The 26,451-nt window shown below is 44.2% G+C and overlaps 1 protein-coding gene across 1 annotated transcript in view; it reads left to right on the forward strand.

Moving 5' to 3' along the window:
* Window positions 1-2,037: 2,037 nt before the first annotated feature.
* CRYBG3 (crystallin beta-gamma domain containing 3) overlaps window positions 2,038-26,451 on the forward strand; it is a 138,939-nt gene continuing 114,525 nt past the window's right edge. Inside the window, exons 1-2 of the mRNA XM_030204260.1 lie at window positions 2,038-2,164; window positions 24,144-24,219. Of these exons, the coding sequence (XP_030060120.1) occupies window positions 2,043-2,164; window positions 24,144-24,219 (198 nt within the window). The 5' untranslated portion in view covers window positions 2,038-2,042. The remainder of the gene's footprint in view (window positions 2,165-24,143; window positions 24,220-26,451) is intronic.

The raw sequence follows: 26,451 nt of genomic DNA on the forward strand, positions 1-26,451 counted from the left end.
TGAACACCCCTGACTCCCCCAGTGGTCACTAACCCCCTCCCACCAAAAAAAAAACAACTTTAACAACTTTTTTCCAGCCTGTATGCCAGCCTCAAATGCCATACCCAACTCCATCACAGCAGTATGCAGGTCCCTGGAGCAGTTGTTAGTGGGTGCAGTGGACTTCAGGCAGGTGGACCCAGGCCCATCCCCCTGCTACCTGTTACACTTTTGCTGGTAAATGGGAGTGCTCTAAACCGCCCCCAAAACCCACTGTTCCCACATCTAGGTGCCCCCCTTCAGCCATAAGTGCTATGGTACTGGTGTAGAGTTGGGGGGGGATTTGGGGGGCTCAGCACCCAAGGGAAGGGAGCTATGGACTTGGAGGTATATTACTTTTTTTTTAAATTGTTACAATTGCCACCTAGGGTGCTCTGGCATGTGAGGGGGACCAGTGCATTACGAATCCTGGCCCCTCCCATGACCAAATGCCTTGGATTTGTTCATTTTTGAGCTGGGCGCCTTCGGTTTCCATTATCGCTGAAAAACGAGACTGCCTAGCTCGGATCCACACAAATCCGATGCATTTGCCCGGCACAAACCGTATTATCGAAAAAAGATGGACGCCCATTTTTTTTGAAAATACGGTCTGTCCCGCACCTTCACGTACCCATTCTCAGAGATAGGCCACATATTAACAACGCCCATGGAGATGGACGTTCACATTCGATTATGCCCCTCCACGCGTGATTAGAAAGCTAGTGGAAACTGTGTCTAGTATTGTAACATGGAACTTTCTTCTCTGTAAGTATGAGGGAAACCACGATAGGACTTGTCCTATCTTGTTGAGCAGGAGTTGACAGTCAATAGTGTCAAATGCTGATGCAATATCAAGTATGATGACGCAGAAGTTGGTGTTCTGGTCTATTCCAATCCTTAGTTCATCCAGCATTGGCATAAGATACTACTTACAATGTCAACACAATTAATAATAGAACGTTTTAATTGGCAGTTTAGGGTAAAAGCAAATATGGAACATATAGATAGGTAAGAGAGTAAGAGGAGTTAGAAAATAAGCTGACTAATTTAAAGAGAGGTGCACACAGGAAGATGGTTAAATATGATTTCAGCTAGGATAGGAATGTATAAACATGCATTAGGAAAGAAGATTTTGCGGAGTTGTTATGTGTTTTAGCCACAGACCTTATTTTGGAAACAGCCTCTCTAGAGTGTCCATCAGCACCACTGATCTGAGTGGTCTGGTGCATTAACATTCATCAGCTAGGAAGGTTTCTGAAATGGCTCGACTTTGACTAGATCACATTGGAAAAAAAAAGCTGAAACCCTTAGATAAGGAGAGTCTCGGGTCTGCCCGCAGCTTCCAGTAAGATGTTCCTGGGCCCTGAGCAAAGACCTGCTTTTTTCCCTGCTGCAGTCCGGTTTGGGCTGCTCCAGAGTTAAAGCTCCAGGCAGGAAGTTGAACTTCCTTCTGGTATTTCAAAAGAAGAGACTGCCTCTTGCAGGGCTTCACGTGCCCCAGCCTGAGCTTCTCCTGTTCCTTAAGCAGGAAAGCAAGGGTGTGCTGATTTAAAATTTGCACTTTTCAGTAATTCCCTTTGCAAACTCTTAGATCTTGGCTGAAGTTGCAAAGTTTAGGGCCACCACAGAAGGAGGGTCGGTTTCTATCCTAGGACATGAACCCCTCTATAGAGGTGACCGAGAGCCCTGGCTTTTGCTGGCTGCAGACTTAATTTCCTCGCCAGCAATGGAAAAGGTGTGGGGGAGGTTCCTCCCTTTCTCCCCTCTTTGTAGGTGGGGCGCTGCAGGTTCCCCCTCTTCCCTGTCGCTCCTTTCTGTGGGTTGTGTGGCAGATCCTCCAGCCCTCCCTCTCCAACTCGCAGGTGGGGCGGTGCAGGTGCCCCCTCCCCTCCCTCTCCCTTTCAGTGGGTTACTGCACATCCTCCACCCCTCGCCCTTCCCCTTCCCGCACATGGGGCAGGTGCCCCCGCCCGTCCGTTCCTCCTCTGCTCCGATCTCCGCCCGCCGCTGAAGTCAGTGCGGACATGTCCGGCCGCTGGAGAGCCGGCTCGTGGCAGGATGGGATGGCCAAGGGCTTCTCGCGGCTCTTTTCTCGGAGCCCGGCCGCCGCCAGGCAGTCCAAGGACGGCGAGAGGCCAGAGCCCAGGTCAGAGGGAATCGGGCACTGGGAGAGCGAAACACGGCGAGTGGCAGAAAGCGACAGCTTGACACAGGGGGACGAAGGGGACCTGGACTCAAGGACAGTGACAGAGAGACCTGTCACAGGAAGAGCGAGAAGGAAAGTTTACCCAGGGAGGTGAAGGGGACAGGACACAAGGACAGTGACAGAGAGAGAGAGAGAGAGAGAGAGAGAGAGAGAGAGAGAGAGACCCCGGAAGAGCGAGAGAGAGCTTAACACGGGATCTGGGGCAGGCACAGAAGGCGAAGGGGACCCAGACACAAGGAGAGTGGCGGAGGTTGTGACAGAAAGAAACCTAGGCACAGGGAGAACGAGTGAGAACGCTTACACAAGGATCTGGGGCAGGCACAATGAGGGAAGAGGGTACTGAGACAAGGAGAGTGGTAGGGGCAGAGAGCTTGGCACCAGGAAAGAGCACAGGGGGTGAATGAGATATTAGACAGTGAGAGACTCAGGTACAGGGAGGAAGCGAGCACACGCCGTGGGGGTGGGGGCTACTGTGGACCACTGTGCTCAGATCTACATCACCCAGGTATGGGGAAACTGCTGGGAACCTAAATCTGCCCTTGACACTCACAGTCCTTGATGCCCATGTGCTTTTCCTTTCCATACTAAATGCAGGCTGCATCTGTCCAGGACGCTGTGCCAGGATTTCTGGCTTAGCAAACAGAAAAGTAATTCTTTACTAGCAAAATATTATTTAACTGCCTTTTGAAACTCTTAGGTTCCTCTTTTTAAATACTGATTTTTCCTTTCCTGAGAAGATATGTAATGTGCACAGACTTTTTAAAGTTCCTCTTCCTGAGTAACACCCAATAGAAACAGAGAAACGTAATGGCTGCTTATCAGAGCCTGTGCCAGCCCGACTCAAGGGGCTCTGCCACCACAGGTCCATGCACTCCCACTTTCAGTTACTAAGGAGCTGCCAGTAAACAGGGTCCAACCTTGCAGGGAATACAGACTGGGAATATACATGGGCAGAGATTTAAAGATAAAGTGCCCAGTGCCCACCTTCCTTCCAGAATGTGTTAAACTTTAAAGACCAAAAAAGCTGAGTTGCTGTTAAGGAATTTCAGGGATATTGCTGTAGCCGTTGAAATCTCTCTCTTCTAGGGGAAGCATTGTACTAGGCTCCCCAATTCTTTGCATGTTTGCTATAGGATCATGACTGAATTTCCATGGGGTACCCTTGCAGTGCAGCCTGTAGGCTCTGGTGCAGTGCCTCTGATTGAAAATAGAAAGCCTTTCCACTGTCATAGTAAGGATCCTATTCATCAACATTCACTAAACCTTTATCATAGATAACCTGTTATTTGAGCAAAGCCCTCGAACAAAGTGGAATTTGTGATAAAGGTGGAATCGCATTAAGCACTCACACTAACTCCAGTAAATAGGGCTCAATGCATGAAATAGGACCTGTAGTAAATATTACGCATGAATCTCATAGGAGTCCTTTTACTAAGCTGCGGGGCCATTTCCCCCATGCACCAGTGCCCTTTTTACCCCAGCGGGTACTCCATGCGAAGGGGGGGAGCATTTACTGCCACCCATTGAGGTGGCGGTAAAGGCTCCTGCAGTAACCCAGTGGTAACCGGCAGTGTGTGGCGATGCCCGATTACTGCTGGGTTAGCGGCACACTAGAAAATAAACATTTTTTTCTGGTGCGCCAGAAATGGCACACACTTAAGGCGCAACTACCATCGGTGCCCACGTTGGGCTAGTACTAATTCCAGGTTAGCATGCAGTAAGCCTGCATTGGGCTTACGGCTGCTTTGCAAAAGGGCCCCATAGTGCTTTTTAGTAAACTGCTCTGATATCTACTGTCATAAATAAATAAATAATCTAGCCCTTAGTACATGTTGGTGAATAGGGGCCCTAAGAGACCCTTTTACTAAAGCTTAGTATGTGCTAACAGACAGTGCAGGCTAAATGCTACATGTGCTATTTCATATGTATGGGCCACATGGTACTTAGCACATGCTGATATTTATTAGGGTGCACTAAACGTTAGTAAAAGGGCCCCTTGGTAAAACCCTATTCCTTTTGCAGAAGATGGTGTTGCAAGAGGAATTCTTTAGGACTCTGTGTTAAAGCAGTGAGGTTGCCGTAACACATTTTTTACAAGGTTGAGAATTAAAACCCTCTTCCTTAGGTCAGCTTTTGTGTTTTCATAACTTAATTTATATATAAAAATTAGGGGCATACAGGCCAAACATTTTCATTTTGTTTAGTTTGCTGGGTCATTTGTAGAATGTTTCTTTTTGCTTTGTGTGGTTTTATTTTATTATTTTTTTTTTCATTTTCATTTGGGTGGCCAGTATCATTAATAAAATGGACTTTTGCTCAATACAGCACACTATTGAATCCTGAAATACTGTTTTTTCCCCCATGTCATTAACAGTGTGTACCATTGCTCGGTATGTCCACCATTAATAAGTAACATACCCTACTGAATGATAGTGTACACTTTTAATGATATGAAACCATACCATATTTTGTTTGGGGGGGGGGGGGGGGTTGCATAATTTCATTACAAAATTATATGAAACAGCATAGGAAATGTCTTTGATGGCTTCAAACGTTCTTATGAAAAACAAGACCAGTTGGCATCCCTTCTCTGTTTAACCTGTATGGTTGTACTGTGTAGGGCTTCCTTTTTGAGCCAGGCTTGTGACTCTGCTCTGTGTTAGATTTGTAGGACAACCTGTAGGACCTTAGTATTCACTCCTAGTCCTCAAGGGTGATCCACAGGTCATGTTTTTAGGATATCCCTAATGAATAAGCATGAGAGAAAGATTTGCAGGCTTACTATCTCCATTGTATGCAAATCTTTCTATGCATATTCATTAGGGATATCCTGAAAACCTAGCCCATTGACAGCCCTCAAAGCCTGCGGATGAATACCAACATCCTAAAGCATTGATGCACTGGTGTGAGGTGTTCAAGTTTACTTTACGATGTACTGTCTATTCAATGTACCGTCTATTCGTTCTTCTCTGAAATGGGAAAGGTACATAAATACATAAGCATTGTTGTACTGCGACAGAATGAATATCCATTAAGTCCAGTATCCTCTTTCCATCACTGGACAATCCAGTTCACAAGTACTTATCAGGATCCAAATGAGTAAATAGATTTTATGCTGCTTACTCGAGGAATAAGCAGTAGATTTTCCTCAAGTCCACCTTAATAACGGTTTATGGCCTTTTCTTCTTGGAACTTGTCCAGACCTTTTTTAAAATCATGCTACATTAACTGCTTTTAATTCCAGTGCTTAATTACACAATGAGTAAAGAAATATTTTCTCCAATTTGTTACTTAGTAACATCATTGTTTGCCCCCTAGTCCTTGTATTTTTGGAAAGAGTAAACAAATGATTCATGTCTACTATTTGTACTCCACGCCTGATTTTACAGATCTGTATCATATCTCCCCTCAGCTGCTCTTTTCTAAGCTGAAGAGCCTTAATTTCTTTAGCTTTTCCTCATAGAACAATCATCCCATCCCTTTTATCAACTTGGTTGCCCCTCTCTGTACCTTTTCTAATTCAGCTGTTATCTTTTTTTGAGATGCGGTGATAAGAATTGTGCACAATATTTGAGGTGGAATCACACCATGGAGCAATATAGAGGCATTATGATGTTATTAGGATTTACTTATTTATTGCCTTTTTGAAGTAATTCATTCAAGACAGGTACAGTAAGAATAAATCAAACATGAGTAATAGACAATTACAGCAGTAAAAATATTCGAATAACAATACAAAGTATGGCATAGTATACTAGTTATAATGTCAACACAATACATAATAGAACATTTTAATTGATAGTGTAGGGTATAAGCAAAGATAGAACATATGGATAGGTAAGAGAGTAAGAAGAGTTAGAAAATAAGGTGACTAATTTAAAGAAAGTTGCACATGAGGTCTGAGAGATGGTTAACATACAGATAGGTAAGGAGTTAGAAAATAAGGTGGCTAATTATGTTGTGATAAGGAGTCCAAGACATTTCATTGCCTAGAGCAGATTAATCCTGCTCTGCTGAAACTGTGGAGTTAAACCTGGGGGCTCTCAGTGCCACCCACCTGGACCCCCCGGAGAATCTCACCGCTGCTAAGTAGGTTCTCCCCAAAACTTCCACCACTGTGGAGTTGAACCTACTATATCTGATCTGCTAGAAAGATTGTTTTCACCTATGCTGTTCTATTTATTTAGATTTTTTTGCTCACACCTTTTTCAGTAGTAGCTCAAGGTGAGTTACATTCAGGTACTCTGGATATTTCTCTGTCCCAGGAGGGCTCACAATCTAAGTTTGTACTTGAGAAAATGGAGGGTTAGGTGAGTTGCCCAATAACACACGGAGCAGCAGTGGGATTTGAACTGGCCACCTCTGGATTGCAAGACCAGTGCTCTAACCACTAGGCCACTCCACTCTCTTGGTTCAGCCTTCAATTAGAATTACAAAGGATTTTCTGATACTTCTTTATATCTGTTGTAATAAATGTTCTTAACAACACAATCAATAAAAATGTATTCCATAAGTAAGGAGGGAGAGAAAACAGCCCAGTAACAAAAATGTGCAAAGTGCAAAGCATTGAAAGTGTCAGGTCTACATTCTAGACAAAAGTAGGGTCAAAAAATGTGCAAAAAGCATGCAGGCAAAGTTGATTGAACAATTTTGAAAGGTGCATAATTGGTGCCCTGTGATTTTAATGTCTTGCAACTACTGGAGATGTGCATTCGTTAGTTGCATTTGGTTCATTAGTACACATTAAACATTTTGGACATGCAAAATTGATTTAGTGTGATTTAACCTACAAATTAATGTGTGAACAATTGATTTGTATGCATTAAAAAGTTCTAATATGTGTTACAAACTCCTCCCCCCCCCCCACACCAAATAAAGCAAAACAAAAACAAACATTGAGCACATTTTCAAAATTTCTGAAAAAAAATTGAAAAACGTTCAGCCTTGCACATCTCAGGGAAGCAGAAAAAGCTCCACCAAAATGAAAATTGTTTCAATAAGAACTTTTGCACAAAGAGCTGCAGGAACATCCACATGAAAGGGCAAAATATAAGAAGTGGGCAGAAGTTTCACAGCACTTTTTATCCAAGTTTACCGTGGCATAATTTTATTGTGCCACAATTTTCAGGAAGTCAGGGGTTAAGGTCACCCAGAATCAGAGTCTAGAGAAGTTTCTGGCAGAAAGCTGTTAGTCATCTTTGAAAAACAAATATAAGTGGGTGCACCAAGGGATCCACCCATTTCTTCTCTCCAAGAGGAGCTCAAAGGGAACCCCTAACCTCTGGTGTGGACAAGAACCACTATTATGGCTCTATGGAAAAGAGGTTTGCCCTCACCTCACCTGGTGTAGGAGCACTACCTTTGATTCTTATTTTGTGCCATGTTTACTTAAAATCACTTCAGTGCAAAATGTGGTGAGATTTGTTGTACACTGGCTAGTGCGTGACTCATGTGCATATGTTTGCATTGTGCAGACTGTGCCTAGTAATATTGGGCTTGTTTACAGAAGCATTCTCCTCCCAGTATTCCTTACACTGCAGCCTGAAGATGTGTAAAGAATGGGTTTGTCAGAGTGGGCAGTGTTCCTGGCTTTGCTGGTGAAATAATCCTGCATAGTAGTATTTGAATTAACTCTCTGACACTGTTGCATAGTTTGGGAGTTAGTCACATTCTTGTATAATTTCCATCTGGCAGAACTCAATTTGCACGGTAGATTTGCAATGAAATCTCAGTCTCACTCTGCGGGTTACTTAGAAAGCACAAGATGGGGTTGTCTGAGAGTGATAGCTAATTAGTGAACCCCATTCCTCTCTGGTGTCCAGTATGCACAGCCCCCAGGGTTGGGTCTCTCTGAGAAGGCAGCTGGGCATAAAACAGTGTACCATGTGGCAGTGCATGAAAGAAATGAGCACCCAGCAAAGCCTGCCTGAAAGCACATCTGAGACCCCAACAGAGATCTGCTTAGATGCAGGGCAGTGGGGCTGCTGTTCACCCTCAATATTTGTATTTACAGCAGTGCTTTTTTTTTTTCTAGCAAAAAAGGTGCAGGTACTCAAATGCCAGGCAACCCTTCAGGGGTGAGATGATCACTGAGGGACCTACTCCACAATAGCCAGGCTCCCTGCAACCAGTCACAGAATCTATGACAAAGCAGAATTGTTGGGTAAAGCCTGAGCTTTTTCATTAAAACTTGAGGACCATGAGTCAATTTTAGCAGACAATGGAAAAGGTGCCGGTACTCAGTACCCCCTTAAAAAAAACCTCTGGTTTACAGTCAATAAACTGTAGACCACAATAAACCTTACAACCCAAGTGTCCATCATAACAACATCTATCTTTTCTAACTCAGTAATTTAAAACAATGGCTGTACATATAAAAAAAAATTATGGCAGCTGTCATGTTGGGACAGAGCAGCCTCTCTACTGGTAACCCTTCACTGGCTGCCAGCATCTTAAGGAGTAACATTTGTAATCTTGTCAATAACCTTTCAGGCCATTAAAGACTTTAGATGGAAAATTCCCCTCTGTTAGCTTTATCCAGGTCTTTACGTTCTAACCAGAAATTGTATTTATCCATTCCCTCTTCAAAAGATATTTTATTTTTTTATTTGTTGCATTTGTATCCCACATTTTCCCATCTTTTTGCAGGCTCAATGTGGCTTACATATTGCCGTTATCGGCGTTAGCAGATTTCGGTCTGAACAAATACATGGTTTGAATGAATACAAAGTAAATTGTGGTAGAATGAGGTACATGTGAGGTATGTACAGAGGGGAGGAAGAGTCAGGTAATGTCCATTATGGGCTTTGGTTACATTGTGTCGCAAGTGTCCGGTATTTTATGTTGGGTCGGTGGGGTTGAAGGGGAAAACAACAAAAATCTGGTTTTCTCAGACCTGGCACTGGATTTTTGGAACAGGTGAGCGCTGATGATTAGGAATTTTGGGTACTGTTCATTCCGTAAGAAGGTGCCAACATTGTAGTTTATTTTGATTAATTCATAGCTAGCGGTAAGGATTAATAGTTTAGGCCAGGGGTTTTCAACCCAGTATTCAGGACACACCTAGCCAGTCAAGTTTTCAGGATACCCACAATGAATATGCATGAATTAGATTTGCATGCCCTACCTCCATGGTATGCAAAGTTATCTCATGCATATTCATTGTGGGTATCCTGAAAACCTGACTGGCTAGGATGTCCTGAGGATTGGATTGAGAACCCCTGGTCTAGTATACAGGTGTGCAGCTTGGGGATGTGGATGGTATATTTTTAATGATATTTTATTTTGGTAATTTATAATCGTATTGATTCTTTTGAGATGGTTTGGCTTTTGTACTTTAGGTTGACCTTGGACAGTATTATGTTTCTAGACAGTTTTTATAAGGGTCAGTTTTCAAGTAAAGTTAATATGTTTACCAGCAGGGCTGGCTCAAGGCATGAGCTAGGTAAAGGCACTGATTCAGAGTTCTAAAGCTCAAAGGCATCAAAAGCCTGTTTCATTGGCTCAGCCTTCACAGTGGGGAGAGTGTATTTTACTCTAATCACTGTGCTGTCTTCTCTGGGTGCATAAGAAGAGGGATGACCAGCAGGAAAACAGACATGAAAGTGCCCTCTTATAAGTCTGTGGTGAGGCCCAATTTGGAGTACTGCATGCAATTCTGGAGACCGCTCCAGCGCACCTAAAGAAAGATGTAAACAGGATAGAGTCGGTCCAGATGGCGGCTACCAAAACTGGTAAATGGGCTCTGTCATAAAACATATAGGGGACAAGCTTAAGGTCCTCAACATGTATACGCTGGAAGAGAGGAGGGAGAGAGGGTATATAATAGAGACGTTTACTCAGTGGTGTTAATGTACAGGAAATGAGCCTTTTCCAAAAGAAGGAAAACTCTGGAATGAGAAAGAGCATAGGACAAAGTTAAGAGGAAATAGGCTTAGGAGAAATCTAAGAAAATACTATTTCACGGAAAGGGTGGTGGATGCGTGGAATGGCTTCCTGGTGGAGGTCATGGAGATGAGGACTGTGTTGGAATTTAAGAAAGCGTGGAACAGGCACGTGGTATCCCTTAGGAAAAGAAGGAGCTAGTGGTTACTGAGGAAGGGCAGACTGGATGGGCCATTTGGCCCTTATCTGCTGTCATGATTCTATGTTTCTTCTCTCCATGGCCACCTGCACTGCCATAGTGTTGAATGTGAGAACTGATACTTCCTGTTCTTGTTTTTAAACCTGGTCTGGTGCCAGTGGTTGAGCATGGAGACAAGCACAGCGGCAAAAGCAAAGCAACATAGTAAAAGAGCAGGTAGAGCCAATGTCTGCAAGGGGGTGGTGTGGAGAGAGAATTGATGCAGATGGGGGGAGGTAGTGCCAGAGCAACAGTTGGCTCAGGGCACCATAGCTTCTTGTGCCTGCACAGTTTACCAGTGAAAAATTCTATAAATGATGCTCGAAATTCAGCGCCAGAAAGAAATTAGTGCTAAGTGCAATTCTATAAAGGGTGCATACCCTTTATAGAATTGCTCTTAGCGCTAATTCCTGCATCTGTTGATGTCCAAGTTAGGCATGATAAGGCCATATTGTGTAAGAATGCACATAACTTTTGGATATCCCCTGACACACCTATTTCCACATCCCCTTTTGAGTTATGCGTCTTTAGAGTTAGGCGCCATGCCTTATAGAATTGTGCACAGCCAGATGTGCACGCAGATTACATTGGGTGCCAATTAACATCAATGATTGATTGTTAGCACCCAATTACTGATGTAATTTGGCTTCTTAGCCAATTAATTTGTGTGCATCTTCATCACATCCACCGGGTTACCATTCCACAAAGTCACCACCTTTTCCATAGGAACATAGAAGAGAGGTGTGGAGGATGGATTTGGATTTGGATGTAATTATTCATCTTTTCCCAGTTCCAGCTTAAGTGATTTCCATATTCAGGCTCAGTTGGTAGGTTCCTGCTCAAGAACACTGGAGCATACATACCCAGAGCAGTGGTGTAGCTATGTGGGGCCTGGGACCCCGTAGATTTGGCCCTGGACCCCCTGCTGACGACCCTCTCGACCCCCCCTCCCGCCGTCACCTGCCTTTGCTGGCGGAGGACCCCAACCCCCGCCAGCCGAGATCCTCTTCTTTCCGCAAAAGGCTTCCTTCTGTTTCTGACGTCCTGCACGTGTGTTTCCCTATTCCTCCCCCTGGCTGGTACTCCTCCTCCTGGCTGTGTCGCTGTTTGCTGCTGACGTCAGTTTGATCTACTCCATGAAGCAGACCACATCCGGCGGAATCCACAGTTCCAGGCAGCCTCAGAACGTTGGAGGTGAGAATTATTATATAGGATGGTACATCCCAAAGCAGTGTGGGGTTTGTAATGCATCATCCTGCCCATTGAAGTTAGTCCTGTAAGTCCCATAATACATCAGGATGGGATGGTCAGAAATCCAGGATTACTCCAAAATCCCCAGCCTGGAACCGGGTAACTTGACATTTCTGAATACTGAGGGCTGTGTGAGTGGTACAGCTGCACGAGACACATGGGAGACTTGGGGGGGGGGGGATTGCTCATTATCATCTCATCTTTTTGGCTATGACGCAGTGGGTGGGAAGGGGGCATGCCACATAAGGAGGGACCCTGAGGCGATGGAGAGTGAAGTGACTTTCCCAAGGTCACAAAAGTTGTCAGTGGGAGAAGCTGGATTCGAGCCAGGGCTGGCCCAACCCAACCATAAGGCAAGACTAGTCAGTTGCTTAGGGCAGCAGTTTCTTTGGAGGAAGCAAACAGCTACAGTCAAAACTAAACAATAGATCCTGATAACCAGACAAGCCAAAGAAACATCAGTGCATGCGTTTACCTACAGGAACCAGGAGATTTTTCAAATAGCCCATTTACCTGGTAAATTACTTTTGAAATTGCCCTCATTATGTGTGTGTGATAGATATAGATATATAATCTATATACACACAGACACACAAAGCAAAGTTTAATGTTTGAAAGCATAAAGGCTTGGGAGGGGGGCAGATTAGGACCTGAAAACTGACTGAGGAGGATTAAGGCTGATGTTTCACTTAAGGTGCCCCTGCCCAATATATACTCTTGCACTAGCCTTATCTGAACTCTGGCATCCCAGAGTTTCAGCAAGCTGTGCTAGCCATTAGGCTACTTCACTTTTTACAGACACATTGGGAGCAGACTGCAGGTTTTAGGAGCAGTGCTCACCTTCTGACCTGCTCTTTCAGTCTGCTGGCTCAAGCCCTGCTGAGCAGTCGCTTCTGGGAGGCACCAGCCACAATTCTGCTCCCTTCCAGCTTTCTCAGGGTGCAGACAAGTCTCAGAAACCAGGAGCTCACAGCTGCTCCAATGAACCCAAGCACATTAGGAGACTTGGGGCTGTTTAAGCAGGACTCCGGGGAGTCCTTGAAGTTTGCAGAGAAGCTTTCTGCCAGTGTGCAGCAGAACATCTGTTGGGAAGGACACCAGTGCATATGCATACAGCTCATCATTTATTTACTCATGTAGTAGGGTCTCCACCTGCCCCAACAGCCACTGCCTGGGGCTGGGTATGCATATGCATGAGGGCGGAGGAGTATGGAGCTGTGTGTCTTAGCTAGGCCCATATCATTACTCATGCACATTTATCTGTCCCTTACATTTTACTTAATTTATTAGCTTTTATATAATGAAAACAGCAAATGTGCATAGGCTTCCTGGTGTTCATAGCATGCATGTTCCTGTGGGAATGCCATGGAGATGTGTTACCCTTCTCCCTGGGTGTGTGTGTTTGTTAGTAGGAGTGGCAATGTGAAAAACAGTAATCTGCTTTATGCTTTCTGAAAACACCAATGCAATTATCAAACAGCCTTTTAGCATGTGTTTTTTTTAATTATAAAGGGTGTTAAGCCTTAACTAATGGTTAACATGCTTGAAAATGTTTTAACTAAGGGGTCCTTTTACTAAGCCACGCTAAAAAGTGGTCAGTGGTAGCTCTCCAACCACTTTTTAGTGCAGCTCAAAAATGGCTGAATTTTTATTTCTGGTCTTAATTTCCAAATTAGCGCGCGGCCATTACTTAAATGGATTTATTTATTTAGAAGGCGGTAAGGGCTCACGCACTACTCTTGCGGTAATCGGGCAGCGAATGACAATGTACTCATGCTGCCCGATTACTGCTGGAAACGCCTACTTCCTCCCCCCCTCCCCGCACATTGATCTCAGACATACTGCAGGACATCTGAGGATGCCCCGTGAAGAAAGACTAAGGAGGCTAGAGCTTTTCAGCTTGCAGAAGATACAGCTGAGGGGAGACATGATAGAGGTATATAAAATAATGAGTGGAGTGGAACAGGTGGATGTGAAGCATCTGTTCACACTTTCCAAAAATACTAGGACTAGAGGGCATGCCATGAAACTACAGTGTAGTAAATGTAAAACAAATCGGAGAAACGTTTTCTTCACCCAACGCATAATTAAACTCTGGAATTTGTTGCCGGAGATCGTGGTGAAGGCGGTTAGCTTAGCAGAGTTTAAAAAGGGGTTAGACGGTTTCCTAAAGGACAAGTCCGTAAACCACTACTAAATGGACTTGGGAAAAATTCACAATTCCAGGAATAACATGTATAGAATGTTTGTACATTTGGGAAGCTTGCCAGGTGCCCTTGGCCTGGATTGGCCGCTGTCGTGGACAGGATGCTGGGCTCGATGGACCCTTGGTCTTTTCCCAGTGTGGCATTACTTACAGTATGTAGTACTGATTCTGTGTGCGCTACCTGCACGGTAACCCTACCGCCGCTTTGTAAAAGGGCCCCTAAGTGAGCGGTATTTATTTTTTCATATTTATTTTCTGGAAGAGGTGTGTCAGGGTTGGAGAATGGGTGTGGATGTGCAATCCAGCTAGCACATTCCAATTATCATGCACTAACTGGTTTGTGCATCCATAACACAGAAACTCTTAGTCCCTTCTAAATAGGAGGCAGCAAGTGCCCTCCCTTCAATTTGTTTAGGTTATTCACACTAATACAAACATTAGTGCATGATCTGAAGAAGAAGTCATTGAAAATGCTCTCTCTACATTTGGGTGCACTAGAAATGTTCTTAGCATACAGGAAAGCCTGCCTTAGCACTCACTAAGCCCTTTAGTAGATATATGCCTTGTTTCATTCTTGTAGATTTAGCATTTGTGTATGTGTGTGTTGTTTTGATCTTTAAATTTTCATTGAACTGAATATGTATTCACAGTGCTGACATCTTGGCTCGGGGCTCCTGATTTCTTAGAAAGTGAAGATCCTTTAGTCTGTGGAGAACCTGAGGCAGCTTTGATGAGGCCTGTTCCCCTCAGCCCACAGTATATTGGAAGGATACTGCTGATAGTAGCTTTTCTCATACACAAAACCAAAAATAAAAACAGGGAATGCAGCCTGCAGCAATCTCTTCCTTCCTTACAAGAAGGGCTAAAATAGCGTGGTTGTTATATTAGTCCACTTTAAAGGCAATAAATAGAAATAGAAAAAAATTGGACTAACTTAGGGCATCTGTGGCAGTGCTGACAGAGCCCATTCAAAGTGAATGGGCTTTGTTAGCATTACCGCACTGGGATCCGCTAACGTGTCTTGATAAAAGAGACCCTTAGTACATTCATTGACTAGCTTTTGAAAAGTGACTTCGTCTTCAGATCAGAAATGAGCAAAAGATGACTATCAGAATACATAAGTGGGTGTGTCAGCATCTGCCGAGCTGGAGAGGGCTGACAAACGTTCTATACCACAGTTAATCGTTCCCCTGAAGACATTAATGGTGAAACGTGAGCCTATAGGGAACGTGAACGTGAGAATCAAGGGATAGGAAGTACGAGTTTACTTCATTATATAATTCACAAACGGAACTGGTGAGCACCTAAAAGCAAGAAAAAAAGAATGATAGCTTGAGAACTACAACCCACCAATTGGCAACAGAAGGAGAACTCTGGAGACACGCTCCTACAGTTGATGTTAATGTTATAGAAAAGTGGACAGGACTCTGAACAACACAATAATAATTGGTAGGTAGGTAGGTAGGAATATAAAAGTGCTATGATGGTGGGCTATGGTGCTATTTAAAGAGCTATCCATCAGCTCAATGATACACACTCAGTTTCTGAGCACTATTACATATTAAATTTTTAACTGCCAGACCCTCGGCCATTCTTCTGACACTTGGAGATCCCTTCTCATTGTTTCTACTCCCTTCAGGGTATCCACTCTATTGGCTATTTTTGTGTCATCTGCAAAAAGGCAAACCTTTCCTTCCAACCCTTCAGCTATATCTTCCACAAATATATTAAACAGAATAGGCCCCAGCACCGACCCCTGAGGAATTCTACTGCTCACTTTCCTTTCCTCTGAGAAGATTCCATTTGCCACCACCCTCTGCCACCTGTCGGTCAACCAGTTACCAATCCAGTTCACCACTTTTGGTCCTAAGTTCAACCCTTTCAGCTTATTCACGAGTCCTCTGTGGGGGACCATATCAAAGGCTTTGCTGAAATCCAAGTAGATTACATGTATCGCACGTCCTTCATCCAGTTCTTTGGTCTCCCAGTCAAAGAAGTCAATAAGATGCGTTTGGCAGGATTTTCCTTTCGTAAAGCCATGTTGCCTCGGGTCCTGTAACCCGTTGGTGTCTAGAAAGTTAACTATCCTTTCTTTCAGCAGCGACTCCATTATTTTTCCTACCACTGATGCGAGACTTACCGTTCTGTAGTTTGCCACTTCTTATGTGATAGGAAACTCGGATCACTGATAAGACCTCTTTCGCTGGTGCCAAATATTTCATCATCTTAACTTCAAAGGTTTTAGGTTCTAGATTGTTTTAAAATTTCTTCTTAATATTATGACTATAAATTCACTGATGCAGTGCTCTGGTCATGCAAAGTGTTTCAAGTTTAGCTTTATTGATAAATGACCTTACAGACAAGAAATCAAGAAGGTTTACAATAAAAATAATCCTAGTAAACGTAGATGAAAACAGAAGTAATAGAGTGAAAAATGCTGTGCTGCCACATCCGCTGACACTAATGTATGAATAGCCAGGTCCTCTGAGCACTAGCCTAAGGGAGGGACTGAGGTGTCATCTTTCTCAGAATAATGCACCACTGCATTTCTAGTGTGCAAGACATCTGCACTCTATCTCACCTCATTCACAATCTGGTTTGTATTCCTGGTGGCTGGGGATCCTGGGAAGCATTTAAACTCTTCTGTCCCTTGAACTGTGATTTAAAATTGATTCCTTCAATACTGGAGTCACCCAGAAGTAGGTTGGTATGGTGGAAGAGGAGTTGCTGGTATTGGGTTATCAGACATTGTCAGAGCTGCACTGTCTCATTAGGAGACCTTCAAGAATGAAGTCAGGTAGGAGAGAGGAAAGTAGTAGTTTCCCCCCCCCCCCAAAAAAAAAAAAGAAGAAGGAAGAATTCCTCTTTAAATATGTGTTTTTCTCATGATGTTTGTTTAGGTAGCATTCCTGCTATAGGGGAACAGGTGGTTTTGAAAGGAGCAGTCCCAGCAGTATGTGAGGATTATTCAGCAGACTTTTAAAATACAATAGAATATTAAGGTTCTCCCACTGTTTTGTTTAACTTTATTTATTTCTTCAGGAAGCATTATGCAGTGTTGATAGTACCTCTAGGGACAGGAAGGTACCTGAATGTAATGAACTACAACTGAAAAAAAAACAAACAAGCAAAATCACTTCCCTACCCTATGTGTCAGAATAAATGTTTCTTTGATACCTACCAGAGCCCTGGTAGGTGTCAACCCAACATGGACAGCTGAAGAGTAGATCCACATCAAAAGCCCAGGGAACCAAGGCTGGGGATTATAAGGAGGTCATGTTCATGGCTCTTGAGGGGAAGGACTCTATTTGCATAGTGTCTGGCCTTGAGATCCATGACCGCAGAGTTCTAGAAGGTGTCCTGGTGTATGGCTCATCAGCCAAGGACTGGGGCTTCAAGGACTGAATGAAAGATGTTGAATAGGAAAAACAAATCTCTGGGTAGTTCCGCATGAGGGTCACATGGTAGCTGTGTAGCTCAAAACACCCATTTCTAATTGAACTAGAAGCCGAAAGGAGCAGGAGAAAATAAATTGTCCCTAAAATCCCAAAACACACAGACATCATGTAACATGTGTCTACAGTACAACAAAATTTCATAAAAACTTGTGGAGGAGTAATTTAGTGGTTAGAGCAGTGGGATGAGAATCAGGGCAGCCAGAGTTCATATCCCAATGATACTCTTTATGATCCGGGGCAAGCCATTTCACCCTGTGAAACAGACTTAGGGGTATATTTACTAAGCTGTGCCAAATGGTTCACCATTAATGCTGAGTTGAGGAAGCAATTTGTGGGCACGGTTGAAGTAGTGCTTGTACCATAATAACAAATGTTACCACAACAATTCTTAACACAGAAGCAGTTAACCATTTCTAAAACTGTAGTTAAAATTGTGTGTTAATGCTAGCTCCTTCTTTTTGCATAATTTCATGACCCTTTCCCACCCTTCCCTTCTTTACATAAAATTGAGCTTTAGTGCTTTAACATGAGATTTAACATGAGAAATAATGTGTGCTGCCCATGGATCTGTGTTAAATCCCCACATTTGAAGCCCCTATCTCTCTAGGAAGAATGAGATATTGAGGTTGGTACATTTACATTCCTCTGGTATTTTACAAAAAAACTCTGCTGAACACAGCCTTTAGTAAAACTCATTTAAGGTTGCTGGCAAATAAGTATGTGTTTGCCAGCACATACAGTGCGAACAGTGATTTTATAAAGATACACATAAAAATAATGACATCACTTGGCAGCTTCCATGTAGATGTGCTGGTGAGTATAGATGGAAGTGGCACTGGCTGGTACTTATATGTGTAAATAGCCTGATTTCAAAAAACCTATAAGTGGTGACATTAACCAATCAGGCCGCAAAGCATTAAAAAGAAAAAAAAAACAACAAAGTTTTGAAGCAAATTTTTTAAATGGGTGGAGGGGTGGTTTAAGGAAAATTACCCATGTAATTCCTTATTTAAAGCCCAGGCCATAAATAGCAATTTTCTGAAATCTATGTATGACTTCAAGCTGATGCAAAAGCCATCAGGGACAATTTTTAAAGTAAGTGTATATTTCCTTTTCAGACCAGCCAAACCATGCCCGGGACAGACCCCCAGACCCCTCCCCCTTGAAATCTCTGCATCCTGGCCATCTACATATGTAAATAGTGGCTTTCTGAAGTCAGTATTTACACATGTAGACAATCTACGTGTGTGTATGCCACTATTACACGTGTAGGTATTTCTAACATGACCTTCCTATATGCTAACACTTTATAGTAAGTAGACTCAGACTGTAAGCTTTCTGGAAAGAAGAAGATACCTATTGTAATTTGATGTAACTCTCCTTAGTCTACCAATGAAAAAGGGTGAGCTAAAATTAAGGGGTCCTTTTAGTAAGGTGCACTAATGGATTTAGCATATGCTAAATGCTGCAAAGCCTATTACATACCTATGGGCTGGATAGCACTTAACACACGCTAATTTGTGAGCTTATGATATGTGAACTTATGATGATGAGTGTAAATTGTTCTCCTCAGAATGGTAGATGCGCAGGCTACCAATTTTTATAAATAAATAGGTTTTTTTGCGCATGCTAAATCCATTACCACACCTTAGTAAAAGGACCCCTAAATTAATAAATGGAAAGAGAACATCATTTATTCTGACACATAGGGTAGGGCAGGGACTTTGCTTGTCTTTTTCGGTTGTAGTTCATTACATTCAGGTACCTTCCTGGCCCTACAGGGCTCACAATGTAGTTTGTATCTGAGTTAATAGAAGATGTGGAGGGGCATAATCGAAAGGGACACCCACGTTTTGCTGAGGATGCCTTCGCAAAACATCCCAGTGGAGGGGCGGGGGAAACCCACAATATCGAAACAAGATGGACATCCATCTTTCGTTTCGATAATACGGTCGGAGATGCCCAAATCTTGACATTTAGGTCGTCCTTAGAGATGGTCGTCCCTAGACTTGGTCGTTTCTGTTTTTCGGCGATAATGGAAACCAAGGACGCCCATCTCAGAAATGACCAAATGCAAGCCATTTGGTCGTGGGTGGAGCTAGCATTCGTAGTTCACTGGTGCCCCTCACATGCCAGGACAACAACCATGCACCCGAGGGGGCACTGCAGTGGACTTCACAAATTGCTCCCAGGTGCATAGTTCTCTTACCTTGTGTGCTGAGCCCCCAACCCCCCCCCCAAACCCACTCCCCACAACTGTACACCACTACCATAACCCTAAGAGGTGAAGGGGGGCACCTAGATGTGGGTACAGTGGGTTTCTGGTGGGTTTTGAAGGGTTCACATTTACCATCACAAGTGTAACAGGTAGGGGGGATGGGCCTGGGTCCTCCTGCCTGAAGTGCACTGCACCCACTAAAACTGCTCCAGGGATCTCCATACTGCTGTGATGGATCTGAGTATGACATTTGAGTCTGGCATAGAGGCTGGCACAAAATATTTTTAAAGATGTTTTTTGAGGGTGGGAGAGGGTTAGTGACCACTGGGGGAGTAAGAGGAGGTGATCCCCGATTCTCTCCAGTGGTCATCTGTTCAGTTCAGGCACCTTTTTGTGGCTTGGTCGTAAGAAAAACAGAACCAGGTAAAGTCGTCCAAGTGCTTGTCAGGGACACCCTTTTTTTTTCCATTACGGGTCAAGGATGCCCATGTGTTAGGCATGCCCAAGTCCCACCTTTGCTAGGCCTTCGACGCCCCCATGAACTTTGCTCATCCCCATGACGGAAAGCAGTTGGGGACGCCCAAAATTGGCTTTCAATTATGCCGATTTGGGCGACCCTGTGAGAAGGACGTCCATCTTCTGATTTGTGTCGAAAAATGGGCGTCATCCTCTTTCGAAAATGAGCCTGTAAGTGACTTTTCCAACTTCACAAGGAGCTGCTGTGGGACTTGAGCTGGGCTTCCTTAGTTCACACCTTGTGCAGTAACCATTAGGCTAATTCTCCACTCTAGTTACTGTTCAAACCTCTACTGGGGATATCCATAATAAATATACATGTGATTAATTTGCATAGAGCGGATGTAGTGCATGCTGATTTATATCATATGTATTCAATGTGAATATTCTGAAGTCCCAACAGGATGGGGGGGGGGGGGGGCTAAAGAAGGGGTTTGGGAATCCCTGATGTATTAGAATAAAACAGGAAGGAGACCTGAGAATAAGAATTGGCAGGAACAATAGATTCAAGGAACAGGCAGGCAAGCTGGTACTGTGAGAAAAGCTGCCAGCAGGCTGGTTCCATTACTGCTGAATGAATGATGCATTAACTGAACTTCAGAGAATGTTCTTTTCTGCTCCATTAAAGCTGCTGCAGAGAGTGTGGAGACTTTTCCCATTCTTAGCTGTTTGTTTTCATTCTCTGAAGTTTCCTGTTATGAGCTAACAGCGCTTAGGACACCAGGTTATTTCAGTCTGCATGAATGCACTGCAAATAAAGGTTAACCAGGATTAAAAATAATATGAGATGATGCCTTTTTATTGGACTAACTTGCTACATATCTTGACTAGCTTTGCGGAACGGGCACGCCCTTCCTCAGGTCAGAACAGAACCAAGGTTGTTTCGGTGGAGGGAGGCGCCTTGACTTGGCAGAGCTTCTCTTCACTGTTAGGGCTGTCAGAAACAGTAGGGGTGCTGCTAGTTGGCTTGTTGACTGTAGTCTAGGAAGGGGTGGGAAGGGTTGTTTCATTTCATGCATATTGCTTATATGTAATCCACATGTTAAAATCTGGAGAGAGTCTGTGAAGTCTTCCAGTAAAATGAAATCCCAGGAAACCTCTTGGCTCCTAGGTGGAAGAATGCGGAAAACAGGCACAACACCGTCCAGCCCAGTGCCACTCCCACATATGTAAAAGGCTGCTTGGGGTTGCTAATTGTGTTGCTGTAATTATAGCATATTCTTAACATGTTAAAATACATTGGCCCATGCTATAGCTATAGTTTCCATACCTTACTCAGACTAGCTAAAGATTAAATGGTGGGTTTAGGAGTTTAAGCTCTGAGGTCCTTTCTTGATCTTGGTGACTTTGGACAAGTGACTTTGTCCCACCATGCTTGAGTTTATCCAGCTGCTAATACATTCTGTCAGAAAACAAGTATAGCATGTAACACCTTGTGGTAATGTGTACTGTTGACTCGTGAAAGGCAATTCTTTAACTGGGCACCTAATGTTAGATGCCAAGTGCCTGCATATGATAATAATAACACGTACATCAGAGGTGCCATAATGTGGCAGTTACATGCATAAGTGCTAGGTATTATTCTATAACAAATGCACCAACGTTGCACAGGGCTAGATTCCTTATATGGCACTGAAAAAAGTGCTATTCTATAAGCTGCGCTTATGCCTGGGAATCACACCTAACTTTAGATGTGGCCATTTGCACCAACTGAAATGTGGTGCAAACGTATCCCTGTTATTCTGTAAAAAGTGTGTTAATTTTGTGAATGCCCCCTTTATGCCCATGACCTCCCATTTCTGCGCCCCCTTTTTCAGATCACAAGTAAATTTTAGGTGTGGTTCCTGTGCCTACATTTATACATGTAAATGCTAATTAAACCTAATTAGTGCCAATAATTGCTTATTAAAAAGCCAATTATTGTCTCTAATTAGCTTGTTATTCGATTAACTTGCATACGCAAATTGGATGTGTGCCTGAATTTGTGCATGCAATTTTTGATGACTTAGGGGGTTAGTGCGTACCTGTAACAGGGCATACTACTACTACTACTACTACTACTTAACATTTCTAGAGCGCTACTAGGGTTACGCAGCGCTGTACAAATTAACAATTAAGGACGGTCCCTGCTCGGAAGAGCTTACAATCTAAAGGACGAAATGTCAAGTTAGGGGTAGTTAAGTTTTCCTGAGAAGAGGTGTAGTGATTAGGTGCCGAAGGCGACATTGAAGAGGTGGGCTTTGAGCATTGATTTGAAGATGGGTAGGGAGGGGGCACGGCGTATAGGCTCAGGGAGTTTGTTCCAGGCAAGGGGTGAGGTGAGACAGAAGGGGCGGAGCCTGGAGTTGGAGGTGGTGGAGAAGGGTACTGAAAGGAGGGATTTGTCTTGAGAGCGGAGGTTACGGGTAGGGACGTAAGGGGAGATGAGGGTAGAGAGGTACGGAGGGGCCGCAGATCGAGTGCATTTGTAGGTGAGTAAGAGAAGCTTGAACTGTATGCGGTATCTGATTGGGAGCCAGTGGAGTGACTTGAGGAGAGGGGTGATATGAGTATATCGGTTAAGGCGGAAGATAAGACGTGCGGCAGAGTTCTGGATGGACTGAAGGGGGGATGGATGGACTGAAGGGGGGATACAGATGGGCAGAGCATAGGCAGGCCATGAGTGTGTCACCAGATGACAAGTGCAGCTTGTAGAATACTATCAGTTGTGCACGTTGCATAGTACACTTAGGTGCACAACTGACACCAGCTATTCACCTATATTTTAGTACGCCAATGTTAGTATTCTATAATGGCTTAGGCATACCTTGAAGCTGTTATGGAGTTGGCACTAAATGCACCCCATTATGGTGCCTACATCTTGGTGCCATGTTACACAATAACCCTGATATTGTCTCTTATCACAGTAGTTCCCAAACTTGGTCCTGGAGGCACCTCAGCCAGTCAAGTTTTTAGGATATCCACAATGAATATTCATGAGAGAGATTTGCATGCAATGGAGGTGGTGTACGCAAATATCTCTCATCAGGGGTGGACTGACAGTGGTTGGGACCCCCAGGCAGTAAGGGTCATTGGGCCCCCCAGCCACTGCCTGACACTCCACTGCTGCACCGCCATCCCCTCCACACTACAGCCCTCCCACCACCGCAGTTGTCGTCCCCCTCCCACACTCCCTGAGCAAGTGGGCCCTCCCTCACCGCCCAGAGGCGCTGACCGGTTGCCCGTCACCGCACATTACAGCACTCCGTGGTCCTACCTTGAAAGGCCCTGGTGGTCTAGTGGCTTCTTGGGGAGCGAAAAAGAACCCCACTCTTTCCTGCCTGCTATCTCTACTGTGCCCAGCACCATTGTGTTTTCAACATGGCTGCTGAGACTTATCGCGGTAGTTTCACAGGTCTCAGCAGCCATTTTTAAAACATGGCGCTGGCGGTTGGCGCTGCCAAACAGACTCAGAGTAGCGGCAGTGGGCAGGAAAGAGTGTGATTCTTTTCTGCTAACTCAGAGGCCACTGGAGCACCAGTGCCCTTCAAGGTAGGACCACGGAGTGCTGTAGTGTGCGGTGGCGGGCAATCGGTCAGAGCCTCTGGGCCCCTTAGGTCCTCTGGGCCCTTGGGCACTGCCCGGTTGCCCAAGTGGTCAGTCCACCCCTGTCTCTCATGAATATTAATTGTGGATATTCTGAAAACCTGACTGGCTGGGGTGCCTCCAGGATCAGGTTTGGGAACCACTGTCTTATCATATAAGAGTGCACATGCCATGCTGTTGTGGCCCTTTGGAGTATGAGTGGTGCCATGCACAGTGGTCCCTGATGTTTGGTATTCTCTCTGACATAGACAGCACGGATCAATCTGACATAGTGTGTCTGATGTGGGCTGGGCACAGGTGCCCAGGAAAGCTGGACTTGTGTCTTTGCAGTGGAATAAACTATTGCAAGCCTGTCACTAATTTTTAGCCTGTTATTGATTGTAATGATAAGTCTGATGGGCAATAAGCAGGCAACACCTTGTGTTCTTAGAGTGCCTGATGCCCCATCATTGGGAGTGATAATGAATGGCTTGTGTTTGTTCTTTAAGCACAGGCTTGTGTGGAGAGAAAGATCTCAGGCTGATGAAATTTTGTAACATGGTTATCATATTTTCCTTTTTCAGTCAGAAGGTTGGCAGCTCAAGTGCAGTGAGTGGAGAGGAGAGAGACTCGCCTGGCCAAGACTCAGAGCTCTTCCAGGTATTCTGTGACACCAGATGGTTTGATCTGTGATATGTTCTAAGCATGCAACTGCCAATCACCTGTTGTTGATGGCAACATCATAAACACACCTTACCTTAAAATAAACATATGTTGAGCACCCACAGTGAGGGGAACATTGTAGTGCTGTAGTTTGCACAGAGAACACTGGTTTGCAAGAAGTTCATGAAGGCAACCTCTTTCACCACTTTCTGTCTTTTTCTATCACCCTCCACCTCTAGCCCATCTTCTCCTCCTCCTCAAATTGCATGCCTAGTCATCTCCACAAAATTCACTGACTAGTAGAGATCAGCTAAGATTTCTAACTGGCTCCAGATTTGCCTGACAGGGTTGATCCATTTCTGGATTTATCATTGCATTCAGGGACTTGTAGTTCTGGTTTCTCTGTAAGACTACAGGCCCATGCATACAGTGGCCTAGATCAACCCTTTTGGACAAATTTGGGGCCAGCAGACTACCATAGTGGCAGTCATTCTTCCCCTTCTACTACTACTACTACTACTTATCATTTCTATAGTGCTACTAGACATATGCAGTGCTGTACACTTGAACATGAAGAGACAGTCCCTGCTCGACAGAGCTTACAATCTAATTAGGACAGACAAACAGGACAAACAAGAGATAAGGGAATATTAAAGTGAGGATGATAAAATAAGGGTTCTGAACAAGTGAATAAGGGTTAGGAGTTAAAAGCACTCCCACTATACTGCCATAATGTGATGCATTCTCTTTCCTAAGGTGTCTGTGTATGTTATATATATGATGGGATTGCATCAGAAATGTGTTTTAACTCGTCATTGTTCTGATCATTGGTCATAACATTTAGACTTTCTGACTCCTAAGGGCTGTCCTGCAGCATTCACTTACCCTCAGATTCTAAATAAAGTGTGGCGAATAGCATGCATTAAATTGGTCATACGCCCAATTTATACACGCTCCTTAATTGAGTAACGAACCAATTAGTGATGTTAATTGACTGATAACCATGGGAGGAGTGTGGGCGTGTCAGAGCATTACTCAATTTTACACACGTTAATATAGAATTCAAGGGAACAAGCCTACATTTAGGTGTGTGTATTTACACTAGGTTTTCAGTGGCATAAATGGCTGCAGGGCCGGTCTTAGGCAGGGGTGACAGGGGTGGCCGCACAGGGTCTCGTGCTCTCAGGGGCCCCGCGGCCGTGACACTGGTGGTTAGAACCATCATCTTTCCTTGCAACCTCAGAACACTCCGCCCCCGCAATGATTCCCAGCTGCTTTACCTAGTTGCAGTTGGTGCACCGGCAACCAGCAGACAGTCACTGTCTTTTCAGTGGCTGAGCCTGAGCTACAATGCAGCTGCTGTGACTGGTCAGGGATCCTGTCTGGTGCCTAAAAAGGCGCTTAATTGGCTGGGGTGATGATGAAGCAGCAGTTTTTTGTCATTGCCTCAGCCAATTAGAAGAGCCCTTTTAGGCGCCAGACAGGCTCCCTGATCAATCACACATGCACTTCTGGTTCAAAAAACTGTAACTGAGTGAGACAGAGAGAGAAGTGCAGCCAGCAGGAAGCTGTTGACACCAACAGAACCGATCTGCACTCAACCTCAGGTACTCTTGGCAAGTTAGGCTGGCAGACTGCTTCCTTTCCTCCTGTGATCCAGATCCAGTTGCAGCCTGCCTGGCCGGCCGCAGCCAGCTGCTCCCAGGCTGCTTCCCCTCCATCAGAGACCGACAGCTAGTGTTCAGCTAAGAGTGTGCATAAGAATTCCCTTCCCCGTCTACTGCAAGTAAGGCTTATCTTTAATCTTTTGCTTTGGTACTGCTCTGGTACTAGAAACACCTGTTTGTACTTTTCTACCTAAATGTACAATTTTTATAGAGAATTTAGGCACTTCCTGCTTCTTTTCCCTAACACAAGGGTTACCAGTTTGCTCAGTGCTCATAACAGAATTAAATATAAGACACTAGCCAAATAGCTAGCTAATGTACACTCTGCCAGTACTAAGTGAAAGGAGACGAACAGCTATATGGACTTTGTTGGATTCTTTTCTTCTCGTGCTGATGCTTGTGAAATTTAGGGTAACAGATATGTAACATTATCTCCACATTAACGTGAAAAGGTGGGACTAGCTTTGGTAGAAAATTTAGGGGGTTATATTTATTTGTAGAGTCCTTGAATGAACCAGACCATCATTTCAGCTCCCTTATTGGTCTGAATGGTGCTGTACTT

The sequence above is a fragment of the Microcaecilia unicolor genome, chromosome 5 (genome assembly GCF_901765095.1).
Source record: "Microcaecilia unicolor chromosome 5, aMicUni1.1, whole genome shotgun sequence".
Classification (NCBI taxonomy): Eukaryota; Metazoa; Chordata; class Amphibia; order Gymnophiona; family Siphonopidae; genus Microcaecilia; species Microcaecilia unicolor.